Raw genomic sequence first — 22836 nt, 5'->3', positions numbered from 1 at the left:
CGTTTATACATCTAATATAAAATTAAAATGTAGTAACTGAAGTTACTGAACATTTCACATCTCAGTTAAAATAGCCATAACTCATGTCTGGTCACCATCTTATGTTTTTTTTATATTAAAAGTTTTAACTTTATTCATATTCTCACTCCCAGTCTCAGAGGTTAATCATAAGTCCAGTGGCGCCGATCTATCATTTCATGTTAGGGGAAAAAATGCTGGTGTAACGACCAACCTACTAAAAAAATGTTTAGTTAGTTACGTTCGAATGGTAGTATATTATTTCTAACTATATACATATAAGATAGGTACTGCATAACAAACTATTTTTGATTATCGCCCACCCACCCATAAATATTTCTGGGGAATTTTCCCCAGTTCATACCCGTGTTCGGCGCTACTGTTAGTACATATAACAAATTTGAATATTGACAAAACTGTATATTTTAACGTAAAATAACGATTATATAGGTATAATTATCTATTTTGTTTTAAGTTATAACAAAAATATTTTTTAAAGACACCAATTCGTGTATTATTATTAACACTAACAGAGAAGTATTCAAAATATTATATAGATTAGTTTTAAGCTGTTTATGCCATAAATTTATTAACACCTGCAGTGGCGGCTCGTCAGGGGTCTTTGAAATGGCGAACTCACCATAAAAAAAGGTAGTAAAGCAATAAAAAAGTTCGAAGAAAATTGTAGTACCTATAATTTAATATTTTTGTCTATTTGGAAAATAATTATGATGGTTTTCGATATTAATATTGATTATTGATAATATTATAATATTTTTACATTAATATTGAGAAGACGGGTGTCATTCAATAATTATACGGGCGAAAAATATCGATAACAACAACTAATTACTAATTTATGCGATGCCAATGGCAGAAACTTTGAAAGAGTCTAGTCTCAATGTCCTGAACAACATCTATACAATCTACCCCGCCATCCGCCTTGCATATAAAATTTGTATAAGTACACAATTGAGTCTCTCGAACGGCAGACTCCCGAATAAATTTAAATGTCTGGCTAATAATAATATTACAACATAATAATACAGTATATAATCTATGGATATGGATCTATCATATTAATCTATCATCTATGGTAATCATCAATCTTCGCTATTCGTCGGAGACACGATTGACGGTTGTAATAATTTTAACGGAGAAAAAAATTGACGTACAAATCATTAAACCGTATTTTAATATATATAATATTTTACACGCATATGCCGTTCTGTTCAGCTTATTTTTATGAAATATTTCAATATCTTCAATTCGAAACGTGGTAAAGACGGATGAGGAAAGGTGTTCCTGGGTCGGCGATGTGGTTACTGAACGTATGAACATTAAATATGACACAACTAAGTTTCACAAAAAAAATCGATGTTTACGTGAGTTTGATTTTCTATAATTTTAGAGCTTTAATTTACTTTTTTAGACATAAAATAAATACATACTTATTGCACCGGACAATCTGCTACACGCCGGGTGACGTATACGTATGCATATTTTATTACCGAACGCGCGATGCATAAAATACGTGAGATCAAAAATACATAATCGTCATAGTATATTACCAGACCCATTTTATATAATAATTTATATTAATTGTATAAATAGCATTTTTCATTTTTAACTGGCCGAGTACTTGATTAATATAAGTTTTTTTTATCCCTAACAAAAATAAAAAGTTTTCTGAAAAGACGCATTAATATTTTTTTATAATTGTCTGAATTTTGAATTTTTCTGACATTATTAGATATTCATTTCATATTTCTGTGAAAACTATTTCTGCTTAACCGATTTTTGTTTTTTTTTAATTTAAAAACGAATAATTGTAGTTATTTGAAAATTTCAACAAATGTTAATGTTTGCATTTCTTATACATATAATAATTTTCAAAATATTTTGACTATATACACTTATAGGATAATATATAACAATAGCATAATACCATAAATAGATGCATTTATTATATATATATATTAATATCGCAAATTATCTGAACATATTAACATTAGAACCTATATAAATAGTATGAGTAGGTATATGTATTATTCCTAAACAGGACGGTACCGAAACGGGAATGATATAGTCACATGTGTATATAACGAGTCGAATGTATATAACTACTTGTATTTAGAAATTAATTTTGTTGATTTTGTAAGTCCTTCTTTATTATACGTAGATCATAATCTATTAACTATTTAGTATGTAATAATGTAATATTAATTGAATGATTCAACTTTTAAATATTTTTAAAATTATTAATCATTTAGTACAGCCAACCCGTAAACTGCTGTATAGCTACTATAGTAGGTGACTACAATACTACATGTAGACTAGGTTATGTATGTCACTATAACGAATTTGTACAATTTGAATTCAATTTTCAATGTATAATGCATTAATACATTGTGTACAATGTAAAATTATGCTGGTCGAAGATGGTCTTATTTGTTGGTGAGAAATTTTACCAAACAACTATTGAAATAATAAAATTATAATTTAAAAAAAAATTCAGGATATACAATTATTATGGTTTTACGTATGAAATTAATTAGATACCAAAAGTTTCGTATGCAAGACAGCTGAAATATAAAAATGAATCCTATAATATCACAAAGAGTTCTATAAAAAAAACATATGATCTATCATATTATCATAATATTTGTCATCCATGGCAAACATCAATCGTCGTCATTTGTAGGAGACGATTAACCATTCTAATATTTTATTGAACAGTCGTCAAACAACAGCCTTCAGTACATGACAAGTGCTCTCATTTTCATAAAAAATTTCAATAATTTCATTCTGAAGCGTAATGAAGACGAATGAAGAAATAAGAGCTAGCTGTTTCTTCGGTGGCTGATGTGCACGTTTGAACTTTAATACGGCACAGCTTGATTTCGTCGAAAAGCGTCGAAGGATACTTACGTAGGTTAATTTTCCTATAATTTTAGGGTAGTAATAAATTTAGTTTTTATACTTTAAATAAATATTTATTGACTTGTACAAACTGCCACCCCGATTACTTAGACCTATATTTTATTTCCGATAGCCGGCAACCGGCGGGTTATTGTATACGACCCGTTTTAAATTCTTAAACGATGAATTTTTTTTTTTAATATTTTATTATTTTAAAGTTCTAGATAATATTTTTTTTCATAGTAAATTATTTAAGTATATAAAATTTTTATTTTTGTCTGGTCCGCAAACTGTTTTTAATTTGTGAATATGGCATGAGAGTTCTAAAAGGTTAAAATTAAAAAATAGCCAAGAATAAAATAAATTCGTCAATTATACCTTGGATCCTGGACGTAGCACAATGAATGTATATTGATTTTAAAATTTTCTATCTGTTATGAATTCTTGTAGCAAATATGATATATTTAGTGCTTTGGGTGGTTAATAGTAAAATAAAATAAAAAATTTCAGACCTTGTCATAATATCGGAAAAACTGGAATCATTACGCTATAATATACTTGTAAAATTTCGACAAAATTAATACATTTACTAAGTTTTAATTCAAAAATGCTAATCATATAATGTTGAAAATTTTACCAACTGTCTACATTATGATTTCCTATACATTGTATAATTATAAAAACATTTTAACAATTTAAAATAATTAAATTTTTTTTTTTAAGCCGATAAAAATTATTGATAGCAAATATGATTTAAAATTTAATTCAGTGTTCCTCACCAGTCACTAAATTACTGCAATAAAAAATGTATAGTCACGATATTATATTTTTATAATCGTTTAAAATCAAAATTTTGACAAATTTAGTCTAAATCTATACAATTTTCAAATTATTTTTTCATCAGATATTTATATATATAATATTGTCTTTTTATATACAAATTTGATATAGTAATTCTCATTAGTTCTTTTAAATATAACAAATATAAAAGGTTTACTGGAAAGTCACATTATTTTTTACGACTGAAGTTCAATATTTTATGACTTATTGAGTATTAATTTTTCATCCCCAAAAAAAACTATTTCTTGTAAAACGATTTTTATATTGTGTTATAGACTATAATACTATACATAGTTTAAAAACAAATAAACTTATACAGCGATAACTTAAAGTCTTAACTAATTTTTTATGAGAGTATTTCTTATTTATGTTATTATTTTAAAAATATTTAAAAATATATATATATATATATAAACAATGTTCTTTATTTTTTTATTATTACAAATTTTTAAAAAATTTTAAATGTTCAAATTATTTGTTTCATTAGTATTCATATAAATATTTTCTTTTTATATCTACAATTTTAAAATGTTTTATAGGAATTCTCATTAGTTTTTTTAATGCAAAAACAAAAATAAAATGCTCACTGGAAACTTATATTATGACTGTTTGAAGTTCAATATTATATAATTTATATATATAAATTAATAAAATATGCGTCTACATCGATTACATCATCCGGGTAGCGGATTTTTCATAAAAATGAATATATTTTATTTTAAGTTTAAAAAGTAAATTGATTAACTAAAGCATTGACTAGTGACTAGGTACTATTTGTTACAAGAAACCACAATAAACGAAATGTATGATTTTTTTCTATTATGATAGGTGTCTTCAGACACAATATCTACAGACAGAGGTAATTGCATCTAATGTAATAGATAAGTAAGATTAAGTTAAAACACTGCGCGTGATTAGAATCAAAATAATGCAGAAATAATAACTTAGAAACATAACGATATTGATCATAATTATTTTTTTTAAATACTTAAAAATATAATTATTTTTATTTAGTTCACTATTTTTATAGATCAAATTAAATAATTTGTTATCATCTTCATTAGAATAAAATATTAATACTTTGCAATATCTATAAAGATTTGGTCTAGTTTATGTGTTTCAATTTTACGTATGTCAAACAGCTAAAATATAATAATAAACCCTATAAAATCACAAAGAGTTCTATAAAAAAAAAAAAAATTATAATATATTTCATATTATCATCCATGGCAAACGACAATCGTTGTGATTTGTAGGAGACGATTAACGATTCTAATAATTTTATTGAACAGTCGTCAAACAACAGCCTTTAGTACATGCCAAGTACTCTCATTTTCATTTCGTGCTGTTTATTTTCATAAAATGTATTTTTATTCTCATTTAGAATCACGATGAAGATCGATATGAAGAAAATTTTCAGTTTCTTCGGCGGCGGTGCACCACTCCGTATAGACTGAAGATTGAAACAACTCGGTTTCCCGGGAACAGTCTACGATTACGTAAGTTTTTTTCTTATTCTTTTTTAGAATTAAATTTACATTTTAAACTTAAAATAAAATATATTTATTTATATGAACAATCGGCTACTCGGACGATGTAATCGACGTAAGCACATATTTTATTCTACTATTCACGCCGTGTGACGTATACGTATGCATATTTTATTCCCCAACGCGCAATGCATAAAATACGTGAAACCGAAAATACATAATCGTCATATTAGTATATTACCAGACCCATTTTATAGAATAATAATTTATATTTATATTAATTGTATAAATAGCGTTTTTCATTTTTAACCGGCCGAGTATCCGACTAATATAAGTTTTTTTTATCCCTAACAAAAATAAAAAGTTTTCCGAAAAGACGCATTAATATTTTTTTTATAATTGTTTGAATTTTGAATTTTTAAGATATTGGATATTCATTTCATATTTCTGTGATAACTATTTCTTCTCAACCGATTTTTGTTTTTTTTTAATTTAAAAACGAATTACTATAGTTATTTGATAATTTTAACAAATGTTAATGTTTGCATTTCTTATAAATATTATAATTTTTTAAATATTTTAACTATACACTTATAGGATAAAATAAACATAGCATAATACCATAAATAGATGCATTTATTATATATATATATTAATATCGCAAATTATCTGAGCATATTAGTTAGAACTTATCGATTAATTTTAAAAACAGTAAAAATAGTATGATTATGTATTATTCCTAAACAGGACGGTATACTGAAACGGAAATGATATGTGACTATATGTGTGTAATGAGTTGAATATGAATAATATTTAGAAATTAATTTTAGTAATTTTGCAAGTCCTTATTTATTATATGTAATAGATTATAATCTATTAACTATTTAGTATGTAATATCAGTTTAATGATTAAATTTTTAAATATTTTTAAAATTATTAATCATTTAGTTCTGCCAAACCGTATAAAACCGTTAATAACCGTTATAAAATTATAATTTAAAAAAAAATTCAGGATAATATACAATTATTATGATTTTACGTATGAAATTAATAAGATACCAAAAGTTTCGTATGCAAGACAGCTGAAATATAATAATGAATCCTATAAAATCACAGAGAGTTCTATAAAAAAAACATTATTATAATATTTTTCATCCATGGCAAACGACAATCGTTGTGATTTGTAGGAGACGATTAACAATTCTAATAATTTTATTGAACAGTCGTCAAGCAACAGCCTTCAGTACATGACAAGTACACTCATTTTAATAAAATATTTCAATAATTCCATTCCGAAGCGTAAAGAAGACGAATGAAGAAATAAACTATAGCTGTTTCTTCGGTGATGGTGCACGTTTGAACTTTAATATGGCACAGCTTGATTTCGCCGAAAAGCGTCGAAGGATACTTACGTAGGTTAATTTTCCTATAATTTTGGGGTAGTAATAAATCTACTATTTATACATAACATAAATGTTTATTGACTTCTACAAGCTGTTACCCCGATGACAGACCTATATTTTATTTTCGATCGTCCAGTCCAATAAAGTGGTCAGCAACCGACGGGTTATTATATATACGACCCGTTTTAAATTCTAAAACACTGACATTTTTTTTTTATTTATATTTTATTATTTTAAAGTTCTAAAATATTTTTTCCATAGTAAATAATTTAAGAATATAATGTTTTCATTTTTATTTGGTCTGCAAACTGTTTTTAATTTGTGAATGTGGCCTGAGAGTTCAAAAAGGTTACCGATTATGCATTAATGATGAAATTGCCAAGACTAAAATAAATTCGTTATAAGTACACCTTAGAATTTATATCCTGGATATGTAGCGAAAAATGTATAATGATTTTACAATTATGTAGTTTATTTTCTGTCTGCCATGAATTCTTGTAGCAAATATGATCTATTTGGTACTTTGGTTGGTAAATAGTAAAATAAAATAAAAAAAATTCAGATCTCGCCATAATATCGGAAAAACAAAAAGTTGTAAATATTACCATATTTATATGGTTTTATTTTTTGGTGAAAAATTTTACCAAAACCTATTGTCTATTGAAATAATAAAATTATAATTAAAAAAAAAATTTCAGAATATACAATTATTATGGTTTTATGTACGAAATTAATTAAATACCAAAAGTTTCGTATGCAAGACAGAGATACAAAAATAAATCCTATAATATCACAAAGAGTTTATAAAATAAAACATATAATCTATCACATTTTCATCCGTGGCAATCGACAATCGTCGTCATTCGTAGAAGACCGTTAATAATTCTAATATTTTTATTGAACAGTCTTTAAACAACAGCCTTTAGTATATGACAAGTTCTCTCATTTTTATAGAATATTTTAATAATTTCATTCTGAAGCTCAAAGAAGACGAATGAAGAAATAAGAGCTAGCTGTTTCTTCGGCGGTGATGGTGCACGTTTGAACTGTAAATGTGGTGCAGCTCGATTTCGCCGAACAGCGTCGAAGAATACTTACGTAAGTTAATTTTCCCATAATTATGGAATATTAAATTTATCTTTTATACTTAAAATAAATATTTATTGACGTGTACAAGCTGCTATACTTGGATGACAGACTTATATTTTATTTCCAATCGTCCAATGCAATGGCCGGCAACCAGTGAGCTATTGTCTACTGCCCGCTTTAAATTCTAAAACGACGAATTTTTTATTTAATTTAAAGTTCTAAACAATATTTTTTTGCATAATAAATAATTTAAGTATATTAAATTTTTATTCTTTTCTTGACCGCAAACAGTTTTTAGTTTGTGAATGTGGCCCGAGAGTCCAAAAAGGTTGACCACTGGTCCAATGTATAAAATAGCCAAGAATAAAATTAAGTCGTCAAGTATACCTTGGATCCTGGACATAGCAATGAATATATATTTATTTGACAATTGTGTAGTTTCTTTTTTGTCATAAATTATTGTAGCAAATATGATCTATTCAGTACTTTGGGTGGTTAATAGTAAAATAAAATAAAAAATTTCGAATCTTGTCATAATATCGAAAACACAAAAAAAACAAATGTATTATTACGCTATATACTTGTATAATATTGACAAAATTAATTTATTAATTTAATTTTAATTAAAAATACTAATTATAGAATTTTGAAAAATTTACCAATTATCTACATTATGATTTCTCTATAGGTAAATTGTATAATTTTAAAAGCATTTTCATTATTTAAAACAATAAAATTTTTTTTTTTTTTTTATTAAGCCGAAAAAAATTATAGATATGCAAATATGATTTAAAATTTAATACAGGCTTCTTCATCAATCGTTCACTAATTTACTGTAATAAAAAATGTATAGTCACGGTATATTTTATAAACGTTTAAAATTAAAATTTTGATTGTATTCGGCTAAATCTATAAAATGTTCAAATTAATTTTTTCGTTAGATATTCATATAAATATTTTCTTTTTATATCTACAATTTAAAAATATTACATTGGAATTCTCATTAGTTTTTTTTTAACCTAAAATAAAAATAATATGTTTACTGGAAAGTCACATTATTTTTTATGACTATTTGAAGTTCAGTTTTATACCTATAACTTACTAAATGTTTATTAATACACCCACCCTAAAAATAAATATTTTTTCTCAAATAATTTTTATATTTTGTTATAGTTCAAAAACGAATAATTTTAGTCTTTAGATACTTAAAACCTTAATTAAATTCTTATGAGAGTATTTTTTACAAATAGTATTTTTTCAAAATATTTTGAAATTATGTATGTTTACGATATTTTGTTATTATTTAAAACATTATTTGTAGGGACATAAAAGTTTTTTGTACATGTTATACTATACGTACACAATGACATTTTTGACATACGTAGATTAATCTTAAGATATTATTTATTCAAATTATTTTACGAAAGGTTGTTCCTATTAACTCAAAAGTATATAACAAGAATATAATACGGTATAAATTATATTTATTATGTATAGAATATTATAATAATAATTATGATAAATGCAATGTTTTCGGAAAAAATGTAGCTTGTCAAACTTTACACAAAAAAAAATAAATAAAATACTCAGCAATATCAATCAACATATAATATTATAAGTCATAATACATCAAAATTATACTTATTAATGAAGGTTGACTGACTGTCTCTTTCAAACTCAAATTTCACACACTAATTACAGTAATAAACTTAATCACTAATGTATAAAGCAACACTGTAATAATTACTTCTTTATCTTTAATTTAATGTAATTTTTGATTATTTTGTAAAATGGTACTGAAAATTGAATTCCTCAAAGCATTGACTAGGTACTATTTGCTACATGAAACCATAATAAAGGAAATGTATGAATTTGTTTTTATTATGAAAGGTGTCTTCAGATATATACATGTAAGTTTACATGTAAAAATATGTAAGATTAAGTTAAAGCAATGCGTGATTAAAACCAAAAGTATGCAGAAATAATAACTTAGAAACATAACGATATTAATCATAAATCATAATTCTTTTTTTTTTAAATATATATAATAATATAATTATTTTTGTTTAGTTCACTATTTGTATAAATTAAATTAAATAATTTGTAATCATTTTCATTAGAATAAAATATTAATACTTTGCAATATCTATAAAGATTTGGTCTATAGTTTAAATGTTTCAATTGTACGTTCATATATGTCAAACAGCTAAAATAGAAAAATAGATTGTATATTATCACAAAGAGTTCTATAAAAAAAAACCATAGATTTATCATATTATAATATTCGTCATCTGTGACATACGACAATCGACGACATTCGTCGAAGACGATTAACAATTCTATAATAGTCTTAATGAACAGTACTGAATACATGACAAGTATTCTAATTTTCATTTCGTGCTGTTTATTTTCATAAAAATGAATTTTTATTCTCATTTAGAATCACGATGAACATCGATATGAAGAAAATTTGCAGTTTCTTCGGCGGCGGTGCACTACTACGTATAGTCTGAAGATTGACACAACTCGGTTTCACGGGAACAGTCGACGCTTAAGTAAATTTTTTTTTATTATTCTTTTTTGGGATTAAAATTATTTTTTAAACTTAAAATAAAATATATAAATTTATATGAACAATCCGCGCTAGTCGGAGGATGTAGTTGATGTAGACGCATATTTTATTCTCCAGGGTCCAACGAAAAAATAGTACACAATGCCTACTTATTTTACTCATTAGTTATAGTAGACAAAAATTGTGAGAAATAACAACCATGTATTATTTGTATTATTCGCGATTATATTATATTAGAATAGTAGTAAAATAGTACACCTTAGATCCTGGACGTGGACGTAGCGAAAAATGTATAATGATACAACAATTATGTAGATTATTTTTTGTTTGTCATGAATTCTTGTAGCAAATATGGATCAATTTGGTACTTTGGGTGGTAAATAGTAAAATAAAACAAAAAATTTCAGATCTTGCCATAATATCGGAAAAACAAAAAAACTGAAATAATTACGCTATAATGTCAACCCGGAGGACGATTGACAGTATCATTAAGAAGAAGCACATCTGAAGAACAAAAATTAGTGTCGCAAGGCTGTGTTTGTTTAATAATATAATTTTTTGAACAGTAGTACAGTATATTATGAATATTTACTTAAATTATATTTAATTTTTATGGTTTTTTTTTTCAGATAATATACTGTACTACGGTTTTAGGTGTTCTTTTTATTTTAATAATACGTTGATAAATTACTAATTTTTTCAATTTTATTTTCTTATCACAAAGCTAGTTCATCTTTGTGTACCTATGTTTAAATTTATATTTTTTTATAGTTATTGTGCTGTTTAACTTTCTTATAAAAGAGAGTGAGAAATTAAAAAGGTGGCCACCGAACAGAAAGTTAAACTGCAATATACTATAATCTTTTTAGTTCATGTTTACATTTTTAACTGATAAATTATAAATATAAAATTTCAAATTAATTTAAATTCAAAAATAAAAGAACACCAACATAGATTTCTTAAACATTAAAATTTTACTATAAATTTAAACTACATTTAATCAGCACATTAGTTGAAGTTTTATAGGAACCGAACATTTGGCTGGATCATGGACTACCCACCGACGGAGAATTTGTCATTGAGCTGAAGGAAGATGTGTCAGCACTCGGCTTCGTTTCAACCCGGAGGAAGATTGGCAGCATCAATATAAGAAGCTCATCTTAATGTCAACTGTCCAAAGGATTTGTTTGTATGATATTATAATTTTTAGAATCGTAGTAGGTACAGTATACTATATATAAATATATAATATTTATTAGTGAAGAAGAATTCGTCACAAAGCTGATGGAAAATGTGTCGGCACTCGGCTTCGTTTCAACCCGGAGGAAGATTGGCATCATCAATATAAGAAGCTCATCTTAATGTCAACTGTCCAAAGGATTTGTTTGTATGATATTATAATTTTTAGAATCGTAGTAGGTACAGTATACTATATATAAATATATAATATTTATTAGTGAAGAAGAATTCGTCACAAAGCTGATGGAAAATGTGTCGACACTCGGCTTCGTTTCAACCCGGAGGAAGATTGGCAGCATCAATAAGAAGCTCATCTTAGTTAAGTTGTCCCCCCCTTTACGCATTAGCGCTCATCTCTCATCCACTCATCCAACACATTCACTATCGCCGGCCGGCAACACACATATATTATACACATTAACCGTTTTATATTATATAATAGTATTATTAATATCCACATAATTTAAGTTATTGTATATTTTTTTTTTATTATTTGAATGCATTCATATGATCAGTGGCGTATTTAGGAATTTTAGGATAAGGGCAACACATATTTTACCGCCTTCCCCCCTCATTAAAAAAAAATTAAAAAACTACGCCGCGCAATAGTGGTCAAACTGTTAATACCATAGAATACCATGTTATATAAATACTGTATAGTATTTTATACCTCTATGGCAATGTCACACATTTGTTGTGAAAAATATTAATAATTGACGTCAGTGTGCCAGTACTCATAAAGTACGAAACAAAAATTTGCTGCCCCTCTAAATCTTTAAAAATTTGCCGTTCTGGACAACTGGACCCAAAGCCCCTACCTAAATACGCCCCTGCATATACTGCGTTCTCGCTTACAATGTGGATTAGGCCTACTGGGGACACCACAATAAAAAAACGCGCCTCGTGTAATACCTCATAAAGTTATTAAACCATACGGACAATGTTATTGTTCGTCGTTTAATAATAAAGGTGGTGTGGAAAATTACCTAACACTGTTATTCTTATCTTTTAGTTACCTTGCATACATTTGTTTTTATTAAATACCAATTAAATAATCATTTATATCAAGAAACGAGAAATATTAACGTTTTATTAAGAGGACGTGTATTTCAATAAAATAATATTTAATATTTAAAAAATATTCTTTGACTTGTTATAAAAAGGCTCCAAGTATAGTTATTTATTTATTTTTTTTTATTAAGAATAAAGGCTTCGACATCTTTGGTCATTAGCCTATACACTGTTAAATTAACTTAGAATTATAGATATGGTAGATAAGATTACAATATACAATATTACAAGATCATAAAATAAATAAGGTTTTACATTTTTAAAAGTATATATAGATAAGTATTTACATTTGGGATATTATAATAGGTTTATAAGATTAATAGATCTGTAAAAATTAATAATGGCGTCAACGTTGGCTTAGTATAGTATTTAGTAAAGTATAGTTATTATATTAGTTCTTATTTTACAAATACACTAACAAAAGCGGGTCAAGTTTAATATTGCCAGAAATATTGTGTGTATCTATTATTTTACTTTAAACATTGAATTTACACATATTTTTATTTACTAATTATTGTGTATTTTACTAGGTAGCTGAATTACCCGGCGTTGCCCGGAAAAACTCCTTTTAAGTGTAAAACGCTGTGGAAGCGTTGTCGAAAAGAAGAATGTTTTTTAAGTGTAATTTATATAGTATTTAAATTTGTAGCCACATGTGTAAAAAAAGCTTAAATATTTTAGATGTTACGCGTGTCCGAACTGCTGGTAGTACGGAGTGCAAATAAAATGAACGTGTTTAGTGTATAGGCACCGTGGCAAAGCAATGGAGAGATAACTAATAATTAGAATTTGTATGTGTACTGATTTATGTTGTCGATTGCTATTGTTATTATTATATGAATATAGATAAACAAATTACACGTAAAAATTTATTTTCACCGATTTCAACCCTTTAAAATCAAGATTTTGAAAATTGGGCGACGTGGCGACACTCTTATAGGTATTTGGAAGAACTCTGTGAAAAAAAAATTGGAAAAAAGTTAAATAGCGTCGTCACAAAATGGGTATATAAAAATGGCCTGTTCTTTTATATATATGTATATAAGGATAAAGATAATGTTTTTATTTTTATTTCATGTAAATTTGAAACTTCATATTTTACTAATTTACTGACGCATTGGTTACGTAGGTATTTGTGTCTTATAATAAAATACAAATGTTTGCATGTGAATATGTGATTGTACACATTTGGATTTTATTAACTATACTGTAGGGTGACCATAAAAATAAAATAAAAATACGGGACACTTTAGTTACTTAACTAAAAAAAAAAAAAAAGGAAATTCTAATTTTAACTAAATATATTAATATAAAAAAAACAAATTAAATGTATGTTGTATAATAGTTTTTAAATACAAATAAAATATTAATAAGTATAATATGTACACAAAAGTCCAAAAAAAAATTATTTTGATGACGATGGCATGTAAATTTCTTCTTTTGATGTTTTTGTATACTTTTGTGCTGAACCGATTTCATCAAGTAACCTAGTTTCTTTTAATAGAATATTATAAAACTCATTACAAGATAAGTTTTTAAAGTGTGTTTTTACGATTATAATTGATTTGATAGTTTCAACCAAAAATCGATTTTTTTCATCTGTCCACAACACATTAATGGTTGAAAAAATCCGTTCTACTGCAGCATTTGTACCAGGAATTGCCAAAGAATATTCTACGATTTTTGATATGTTAGTTGTATCAATGTTATGAGCTTTAGTGTATTCAAATATTTCACACCACTTAACTTCTACTTTAGCGGAATTTTTTTGCCATTCATGAATTCGTGATTTAAAAATTTGTTCTACATGACTGAATTCATCAAATAAATTATCTTCATCTAATTTTATGTTAGAATTATTTCGGTTGTTTTCCATAAGAAATTTAATACATTTTTGAACATTTTCCCAAGTAGGACAGTTTATTAGTTGGACCCAATGAAATATTTTCAACTGGTCAAAGTGGCAACCCCATTTTTCTACGTAAGATAAAAAAGTATTATAAAATAGATCAGTACTTTTTTTGAATGAGCTTTCATTATACATATTATTGTTTTTTAAATCATTTAAAAGCGATAAAATATTTGTTGTAAGGAAGTTTAGATGTTTTCTATTTTTTATTTTTCCAACTAAAATTTCTAATTCCTCTGCAACTTCACAGGCTGATATTTTATCTCCTTCTATTTTAGTTACAGTATCACAGACAACCTTTAATTGGCTTTGTAAAAAATGAAACCACACTATAGACATAGGATCGTTAAAAAACGATTTTAATATTGTAGGACACTTTTCCTGTTTCTCGAAGTATGATTTTAAGCCCGGGTAAATATCAATAATTCTTGTTATTGCAGGTAATAAGGATAACCAACGAGTTTTTACACTTCCAAGAATATTTTTATATTCAACATTTGCATATTCACAAAACTCTTTCAAATGTTCAACTCGAACTGTATAGATATGAAAAAATTGAAAAATTTTGTTAACTATGATTTCTACATCAATAGGTAACACATCAGCACTTGATTGCATAGCGTTGTGCAAAATATGAGCAGCGCAACCTACTCCAAAAATATTCGTTTTTAAATTGTTATTTAAAATTGAAAAAACATTATTTGATCCTTTTCTTAAAACACCTCCAAAGTTAGTATTGCAATTATCTCCAGAAAATGCAACAATTTTATCTGACAACTTATGCTTTTTTAAACTTTCAATTATATAAGTTGATAAAATATTTGCTGTTTCTCCTTTTAAATTTGTTACTTCAAAAACTTTGATTTATATTCCCGAATTTGGTTTGAAATAACGTATTAAAATTGGTACGATTTTTAGGTTCTTATGGTTAGAAGTATCTATCATAATTGTAGCAAAATTTATATTTTCTATTTCCTTATAAATTTGTTGCATGGCGAAAGGAGCTAACACATTTAAAACAATCGATTCAGCCTTAGTTCTCGCACATGTAAATTTTTTATTATACATTTGTTTTAAAAGAGATGATGTGCAGTCCATTGATCGAAATGAGTGATTGTGTATCACGGTATGAAATGCGAATATCCCTTCTTGTGCTGCAGTACGTCTACTTTCGTCAGTGGACCCACTCGGATCATTTTTTAAAAAAAAAGAAGTTACCTTTTCGTGTTTTGATGCAGCTGATAATGCCAGTAAATGTTTTTTTACTTTTGTAACATGTTGTGTTATGTCTGAACGTCCACCATGTTCTATAGAAAACACTGACTTACATATGGTACAAAATATTTTTCCTACTTCGTCAGCATCTTGTAAAAAAGGAAATTCTAATTTTAATTGTGGAGTAAAAACGCACCGTCTTTTGGGCATTTTAAAAAACAAATTAGGTATTATGGTACACTGAATTTTAAATAAGCTTAATAAACTACACGTGACACGTCAATACGTCACTACGACTACGACTACACTGTGAATGTCATCGTGAACTCGACACTCACGTATAAATATTAATAACAAATTATATTTATAATTTTACATAGATATTATAAAATAAAAATAGACATTATATTTGACAACAAACTGGTTGTGGTGAATGGAATTGTACTTATTTAGTAGACGACGTCACACATCAATATAATAATATTAATAACATTTTGTACGTTATCGTTATATCATTAGTATTTATAATCGTCGGTTTAACGTGTCGATAATAATGTGACATTATTAGTTCTCTATTTTCAACTCGCAGCAATTATAATAATTTATTGTTAAGACAAGAATCTAAAAATAATTCTGATAAGTATAGATTAGATGTTTTATTGAATATTGTGATACAAAAATATCGTAGAATAAAAAAAAAAAAAATTATAAAATTATAAATTAACAATAAAGAGAAAAACGGGAATAATACGGGACCTACTTGAAAATACGGGACAAAATGCGTCCCGTATAACTTTTGTCGGGACAACGGGACACAAAGTGGAAAAACGGGACAATCCCGTATAATACGGGACGTATGGTCACCCTAAACTATAGGCAATTCCTCTAAAATTTTATGTTCTTAATCTTTTACGCTAACCAGTTATCCGCAAAAATGATTTTTTATTTTCTTAAAATTCAAAAACGAATAGCCGTAAAATTTAAAATGTTTACTAAGTATTTATATTATCATTTTTTCTATAAATGGTATAATTTTCAAATAATTGTTTATCATTTTGAGCTCTCTATAGACAATTATATTTGCGTGCTTTATTAGTGTTTTTTAGTAGCAAAAATTAATAAATGGGTCAAAATCCTTGAAAATTGAATGAATACTCTTTACTACGCAACAGTTTACAATGATAACTAATAACCATATTGTATTTTGTAAATTTAATTCACCGTATATTTTGCGTGAATTATTCAATAAATGTTAAGACTATTTTATCTATCTGTGATTATTATGTTTAGATGATACATAGGAAAAACTACCATTATAAATACATAATATAGTTCTTAACTAAAATTTTTAAATTTATACAATATTTATTTTATTCAGTATTCTTGTATAGTTTGTATAGTTATGTTAAATACTATTGTTTCAAATTTTAAACATAACTAAATTAGCATCAGCCATATTTGATGAGCATATTATAGCTTTGATTTAATTGTTAATAGGTATAACTGAATAAATGTTGTCTGTTTATATTTGTTTGATTATTGTTAATTGTTATAATATATTAATCATTAATGTGTTATTAATTTATTATTTTAAATTGTATCATAGATACATTTTCACTTATCTATCATTTATGTGTATAAATCCATGGTGTAGGGGGCAGATTCACTCTCCGTTTGCTTTTGAAAGCTATTGGGCTCAACGCTCAGGCATTGTATTTAAGAAACATATTTATATCCATAGCGCTAGTGACAATATTGTCATCGATATTTGCGAACTGTGCGTCAGATGTCAGTGTTTACTATCCTATATTCGATATTCCAAACAATTGTTAAATAGTCATATAGATGATTTTTTTGAAAATTCAAAGTTGTATCTAAACTAACATTTGATATTTGAACGAGTAGTTTTTAAATTATTTAATATTATGTAGTGTATTAAGAATAAGACCACCGTCCGTCCATGATAATACAGTAGAACGTCGGTTATCCGCACCACAAAATTGTTGTACAAATTTATTTTTAGTTTAATTTAATTTAGTTATCGTTAGCTATGTTCGTTTTGTCGTGTTTATATTATATGAAATGCGAGATTATTTTATTATCTACTATGGGCCTCTCTAATGTATCATATTATAGGTACGTTTTACACGCAGTAAATTAGTTTTTAACTTTATTTTTAATGCTTATTTGATTATCCACCCCCACTCGATCCCAATTAATGCGAATAATCGATGTTCTACTGTATATAGTTTTGGAAAATATGGGGGCTATGCTAATTTAAAAAGTATGTTAATTAGGTAGTATAAATTCATCAATATTTTATACTTTGCAAAAACTGTTTTATTGTAATTACTAGATTAAATATTACTTGCATAGTTACCTCTATTTTTAAGTTTTTTAAAACCATTTTCCAGGATTATTATGTGGATGTAGTTTGATAAATATTTTCAAAAAAATAATTTGCTTAATTATTCGCAATAAAAGGTTATTTCTCATTTGAAAAAATAAGTCTATACCATTACATGGCATAGCTTAAACAATATACAACTTCTGGGTACTTGAATTTAAAAATATGGCCTTTAGGTAAAGTTAACTCTAAAATTTGTAAGTCCAACATAAATTTAACATTAAAGGAATAAGTGGTCATACAATGCTTGTAAATAAGTATAGTCACCCTGTTAGGTTAATGGTTAGGTTTTAATGTACTTACCTATTATAATAAATAGGTATTTGAGCAAGTTCTTTTAAAAATTATATATAAGTTCTACATTAACATAATCGATAATTCATATATCGTGTATATTAGAATAAAATGAAATGTTACTACTTATTTAAAACATCGAATCTAATATCATAATTAATGGAATTAGAGATTTTACTAACGCCATGTAACTTACTTATACTTCATACTATTTTATAATATTTTTAAAATTTAAATTGTTATTTAGTACTTTTTTTAGAAAAGTTTTTTAAATTACCGCCGATTTCTGGGTACCTAAATGACGCGGGAGATTATAGTTAATATGGAATTTAAATTGTCTTTAAGGTTTTAAATGTCCAAAGGGATCCAGTTGACGTACGTGGATCTACTTGTCGCGGAATCTAGGTGGTACGTAACCGTACAAATGAAATGAAATTGTATCTATTCTTAGACAGTGATTTAGTTTAGTTTAGTTCATGGTATTCAGTTTTCACTATTCATTAATGTTAGGCATAATTTTCTTTGTAGATTTTTTTTGATTCTTGAGAGAAGAAACATGACTCAAGTTGTAACTACCAAATATTAATTAATAATTAGTACTTAGGAGTAGAACTTATCTATGCAGGCACGTGCACAAAAAAAAATTTCTGGGCGGGTTTACAAAATTTAGCAATACAATATACAAATTGTTTCCAACATAATGAAGCAATTTTTTCCTCGTTACTCAAAATTATTTCGGTTGAGGGGGGGGGGGGTTGAACCCCAAACCCCCCTGTATACGTGCCGGTATCTATGAAATTATGATTGAATAAGTTATATAATATAAATTAATTTTAATGAACTTTATGATTGTGAATTTGTGAAAAAAAAAAATAGTTTTTTAACAGATAATTAATAGTAGTAGATTTTAATAACAAAATATTAATATTTAAGTTATCATAGTCTAAAATTGGAATTTTTATGAAATTATAATATATGGTACATAATAAATAATAATACTTTAATTCACCATTATATTTAATGCTTGGAAATTTAAAATTATAATATCTTTGTACAGTTGTTGCACCTTTCTATTACCATTATATCAAAGTGAATTAATCATTTAGCTGATTATTAAATTATCTTATATTTATATTAAATATTCTAAAAAAATGTGATGACAATAAATCGATCTAAATAATATATTGAAAAGCTTCAATTACATCTTTATAATTGGTTTTGATAAATGGAAGAACATCCATCTGGTAGTTTAGTCAGGGTGAAATTTTCTAAAGATATTAAATGGAACTAATCAAATAAAAATAATAACTTAAGATTATTGTTTAAGAATATATAACAGTTTTATTTCCTTCAAAACAATAATTGCCAATACAATTTAAGGCTCTATGAGAGACCTCTTAATGTACATAACAGTAAAATATTATGTAACATTCAATTATTTACATGTTTCAGTAAAAAAAAAAATAATATATTTATAACATATTACAATTTACATATTTTACATATTTATACAATCTACATTCACCAAAATATTTAGAAACTTATCTGGCTTTAATTAATGTTAATTAAATACAATAAAAAATAATTTTATTCCAATTAATTTATAGTGAATACTTCTTATACAATTTTTAAGCGATTTGAATCTCTGTCTTTTGTTCTAAGACTATCATTAGTACCAGTTCGCATATTGTTATTGCGAGTTGGAGTTTTATTGGGACTATTTTTTCGACTTTCACCAGAATACGATTTCAATAATTTGGCACTGTAATAATTTAAAAATGTATAGTAATACATTGAATTAACAATTAAAATACATATTAATGTAAGTATAAGGTATATAATACATATTCCTTTATTATTTAATAATTGTATGAATTTATAACTGCTTAACTTACATATCGATTAATTTTTTCATTAATCTTATGAATGATTGGTATTCTTCATCCAAGAATTCATTTGGATCATAACGAGCGTGTTCATAGAGATCACAGAATTGATGAACTATGTGCTGTCCACTGCCATCCAAAAGTACTGCTAATGTATTTAGTAAAAACGAACGAATGTTTTCATTTGGATGACGAGTCAAGGTTTTATCCTGTTTGGTGATTTCACGTTCTAAAAGTATATTTCATTTTAATTTTGCAAAATATTTATAAATATAATATTGAGTTGATTATGAATTGATTATAAATAACTCGATTGATTTTTAATTTATGAATTGTATATATTATTATAAATAATAACTTTTTTATGTAATGACTTTAACTTTTTTTTATTTTATTTGAACTTAGGACTGTTTATAATTTTTTTTTTATATTTAATGTAGGTATGATTAAAAGTGCCTATGTTTTTTAAATTCATAATAAATAAATACACTAATTTTTTCAACTAATAAATAAAAACTTAATTAGCTTCATATAATTTTATCAAAACATGGAATTAAATAATTATTAAAATTTTCTAGTCAGGAGCCAATTAGGATATTTCTAGCAAAGCTCAATTTATTTTTGGGACCAATTCGTGTACAGTATACCTACCATTTATCAATTATGTAACTAATTTTATTCTCATATTATACTACCTAACTTTTTGACTTCATCAACTGCTTTCATGCGATAATGATGTGAGAGCAATGGTTTGTCGTTGGATTCAGCCGGTGGTAATATATACTTTGAACGGTCATCATCTTGATCTACTGTCATTAATTTTGGTTCAAAAGCAATTTTTGGAACCACTTCAATTCGTCGTTCAATTTCTCTTTTCAGTGTCTAACAAAAAATAAACATTATACTTTATTATTTTCAATACAATACTAATATTTATTTAGTATTAAAGCATTATGCAAAATTATAATATTGATTTAAAATCACTATTATTCTTAAAACCATTTTAGATGATATGGAGCAGGATTTTACATTAAACATTTAATTTTCAATAAAATAACAGATTCTATGAATTAATATCAAAAATTGTTACTATGCACGTTGTTATAAAGTATAATTTTTACCACAGTATATAATTCCTATACTCAAGGTCGGACCAGCCTATGGTATAAACGTGCAATTGCAAAATAGGATCCCCTCCCCCAATCATGTGTGCCTTCACAACTTTTCCATTTTTAAAATAAAATTTTTTTTATTTTTTTTACTAAATTGCATAGTAGACCTTTGAGCCAGTCCAATGCTGCAATTATACTGTATATATACCGATCCATTTTTAAATTTGATTGCATTATAATCAAAAAATAAAACATTGGTAGTAAAGTAATGAAAATAAGTTATTTTAAATTATTGACAACTAATGTTTTAGATAAAACACAATTGAATGCTATAGTTTTGAAAATGTGTGCGGAATTAAAATCGTTACTTTTTTCCCATCGTGTCCAATCGGCACATGCGGACCTCTCCTCGATCGCAAAGCAAATCTCATGATCTGCCTCTTGGCAAATATGAACAGCAATATAAATGTCAATATACCGCCAGCTATAAATATCACCACTGTGACACCAGAAAGCTGTTGAGCCATTGTCCACTTGTTTAAGAGAATAAAAAAATTACGCGAAGAACATATTATTAACCTAAGAGGGTCTTGAAATCGTATTGATCTGGATAGAAAATAGTATATTTATATTTTAAAAAAGTAGTTTTTTAAAGTTGAAAGTTGCCATTTGAAGAATCACAGTCTCAACTTCTCAAGTCTCACAGAAATACAGAATGATGGAATAATGTATCTTATAATTTCTTTATTTCTTATCACTTCTGATAAGGTGGTAACCGTAATACTGTATATTGTATTGCCTATCTATATTTTGGAAGGAATTTTAATAACATTTTTCATATACGATTTAAAATTCAATAATATGGCTATTAAAAACATAATAGTAAAGTTATTATTGAGATTATACGATTAAAAGATTAAATAAGTTATTTCATTATTTAATACATATCTAGCTATTATGCATATTATGTACCTACCTAATTTAAAAAAAATAGTTATATGCTATTGTTTTTGTCACTATAATCATTAATCATCTATAAATAAAGATAATTATTATCATTATTAAAAAACATAACATAATGAAACATTTAAAATCATTTAAACAATTCAAAATTAATAATTTAGTGAAAATTATTGATATAATTCCATCATAAAAAAATATTATAAAATATAAATGTATAAATGTAAAACAGTACATAATATATTTGTTAATTGTTATAAAAATAAACTGTACATATTACACATAAATATATAACAGAAAGTTATACTTTATAACCAAGTGTAAAAAAACTAAAATACAGTCATGATAACATAAGAAAACTTTTTTTTAATATATAACATATCATTTAAAGCAAAAAATACTTTTACTT

The 22836-nt window shown here is 26.0% G+C and overlaps 3 protein-coding genes and 2 long non-coding RNA genes across 5 annotated transcripts; 2 read left to right on the top strand and 3 right to left on the bottom strand.

Moving 5' to 3' along the window:
- The first annotated feature begins 5166 nt into the window (after positions 1-5166).
- LOC132930309 (uncharacterized) lies at positions 5167-10889 on the top strand. Its single transcript, XR_009662212.1, has 4 exons — positions 5167-5279; positions 7628-7771; positions 10203-10317; positions 10742-10889. It is a non-coding gene; the product is annotated as an uncharacterized LOC132930309 (long non-coding RNA).
- A 128-nt stretch (positions 10890-11017) lies between these two features.
- LOC132930308 (uncharacterized) lies at positions 11018-12464 on the top strand. The gene is made up of 3 exons (XR_009662211.1): positions 11018-11523; positions 11594-11721; positions 11792-12464. It is a non-coding gene; the product is annotated as an uncharacterized LOC132930308 (long non-coding RNA).
- A 1465-nt stretch (positions 12465-13929) lies between these two features.
- Positions 13930-15403, bottom strand: LOC132930877 (uncharacterized). Its single transcript, XM_060996976.1, has one exon. It carries the CDS (start codon positions 15169-15171, stop codon positions 14050-14052), a length of 1122 nt encoding a protein of 373 aa, XP_060852959.1. The 5' UTR covers positions 15172-15403; the 3' UTR covers positions 13930-14049.
- A 14-nt stretch (positions 15404-15417) lies between these two features.
- On the bottom strand, positions 15418-16644 carry LOC132928925 (uncharacterized). Its single transcript, XM_060993875.1, has one exon. It carries the CDS (start codon positions 15976-15978, stop codon positions 15418-15420), a length of 561 nt encoding a protein of 186 aa, XP_060849858.1. The 5' UTR covers positions 15979-16644.
- A 3140-nt stretch (positions 16645-19784) lies between these two features.
- On the bottom strand, positions 19785-22196 carry LOC132930686 (protein C1orf43 homolog). Its single transcript, XM_060996686.1, has 4 exons — positions 21836-22196; positions 21051-21237; positions 20365-20584; positions 19785-20231 (listed from the first exon to the last, which is right to left on the bottom strand). Exons 1-4 carry the CDS (start codon positions 21992-21994, stop codon positions 20087-20089), a joined length of 711 nt encoding a protein of 236 aa, XP_060852669.1. The 5' UTR covers positions 21995-22196; the 3' UTR covers positions 19785-20086.
- Between the last annotated feature and the right edge of the window lie 640 nt (positions 22197-22836).

Source organism: Rhopalosiphum padi, chromosome 4 (assembly GCF_020882245.1).
Source record: "Rhopalosiphum padi isolate XX-2018 chromosome 4, ASM2088224v1, whole genome shotgun sequence".
Classification (NCBI taxonomy): Eukaryota; Metazoa; Arthropoda; class Insecta; order Hemiptera; family Aphididae; genus Rhopalosiphum; species Rhopalosiphum padi.
Note: the sequence above shows the minus strand (reverse complement) of the source record. Positions and strands in the feature narration are given on the sequence as shown.

Excerpts from the sequence above, each read along its gene's own strand:
- LOC132930877 (XM_060996976.1), bottom strand. The coding sequence starts at position 15,171 with ATGCAATCAAGTGCTGATGTGTTACCTATTGATGTAGAAATCATAGTT.
- LOC132928925 (XM_060993875.1), bottom strand. The coding sequence starts at position 15,978 with ATGCCCAAAAGACGGTGCGTTTTTACTCCACAATTAAAATTAGAATTT.
- LOC132930686 (XM_060996686.1), bottom strand. The coding sequence starts at position 21,994 with ATGGCTCAACAGCTTTCTGGTGTCACAGTGGTGATATTTATAGCTGGC. Across the intron at positions 21,238-21,835 it reads TTGGACACGATGGGAAAAAA|ACACTGAAAAGAGAAATTGA; the intron begins GTAACGATTTTA and ends ATTTTTTGTTAG. Across the intron at positions 20,232-20,364 it reads ATGAAAAAATTAATCGATAT|TGCCAAATTATTGAAATCGT; the intron begins GTAAGTTAAGCA and ends AAATTATTACAG.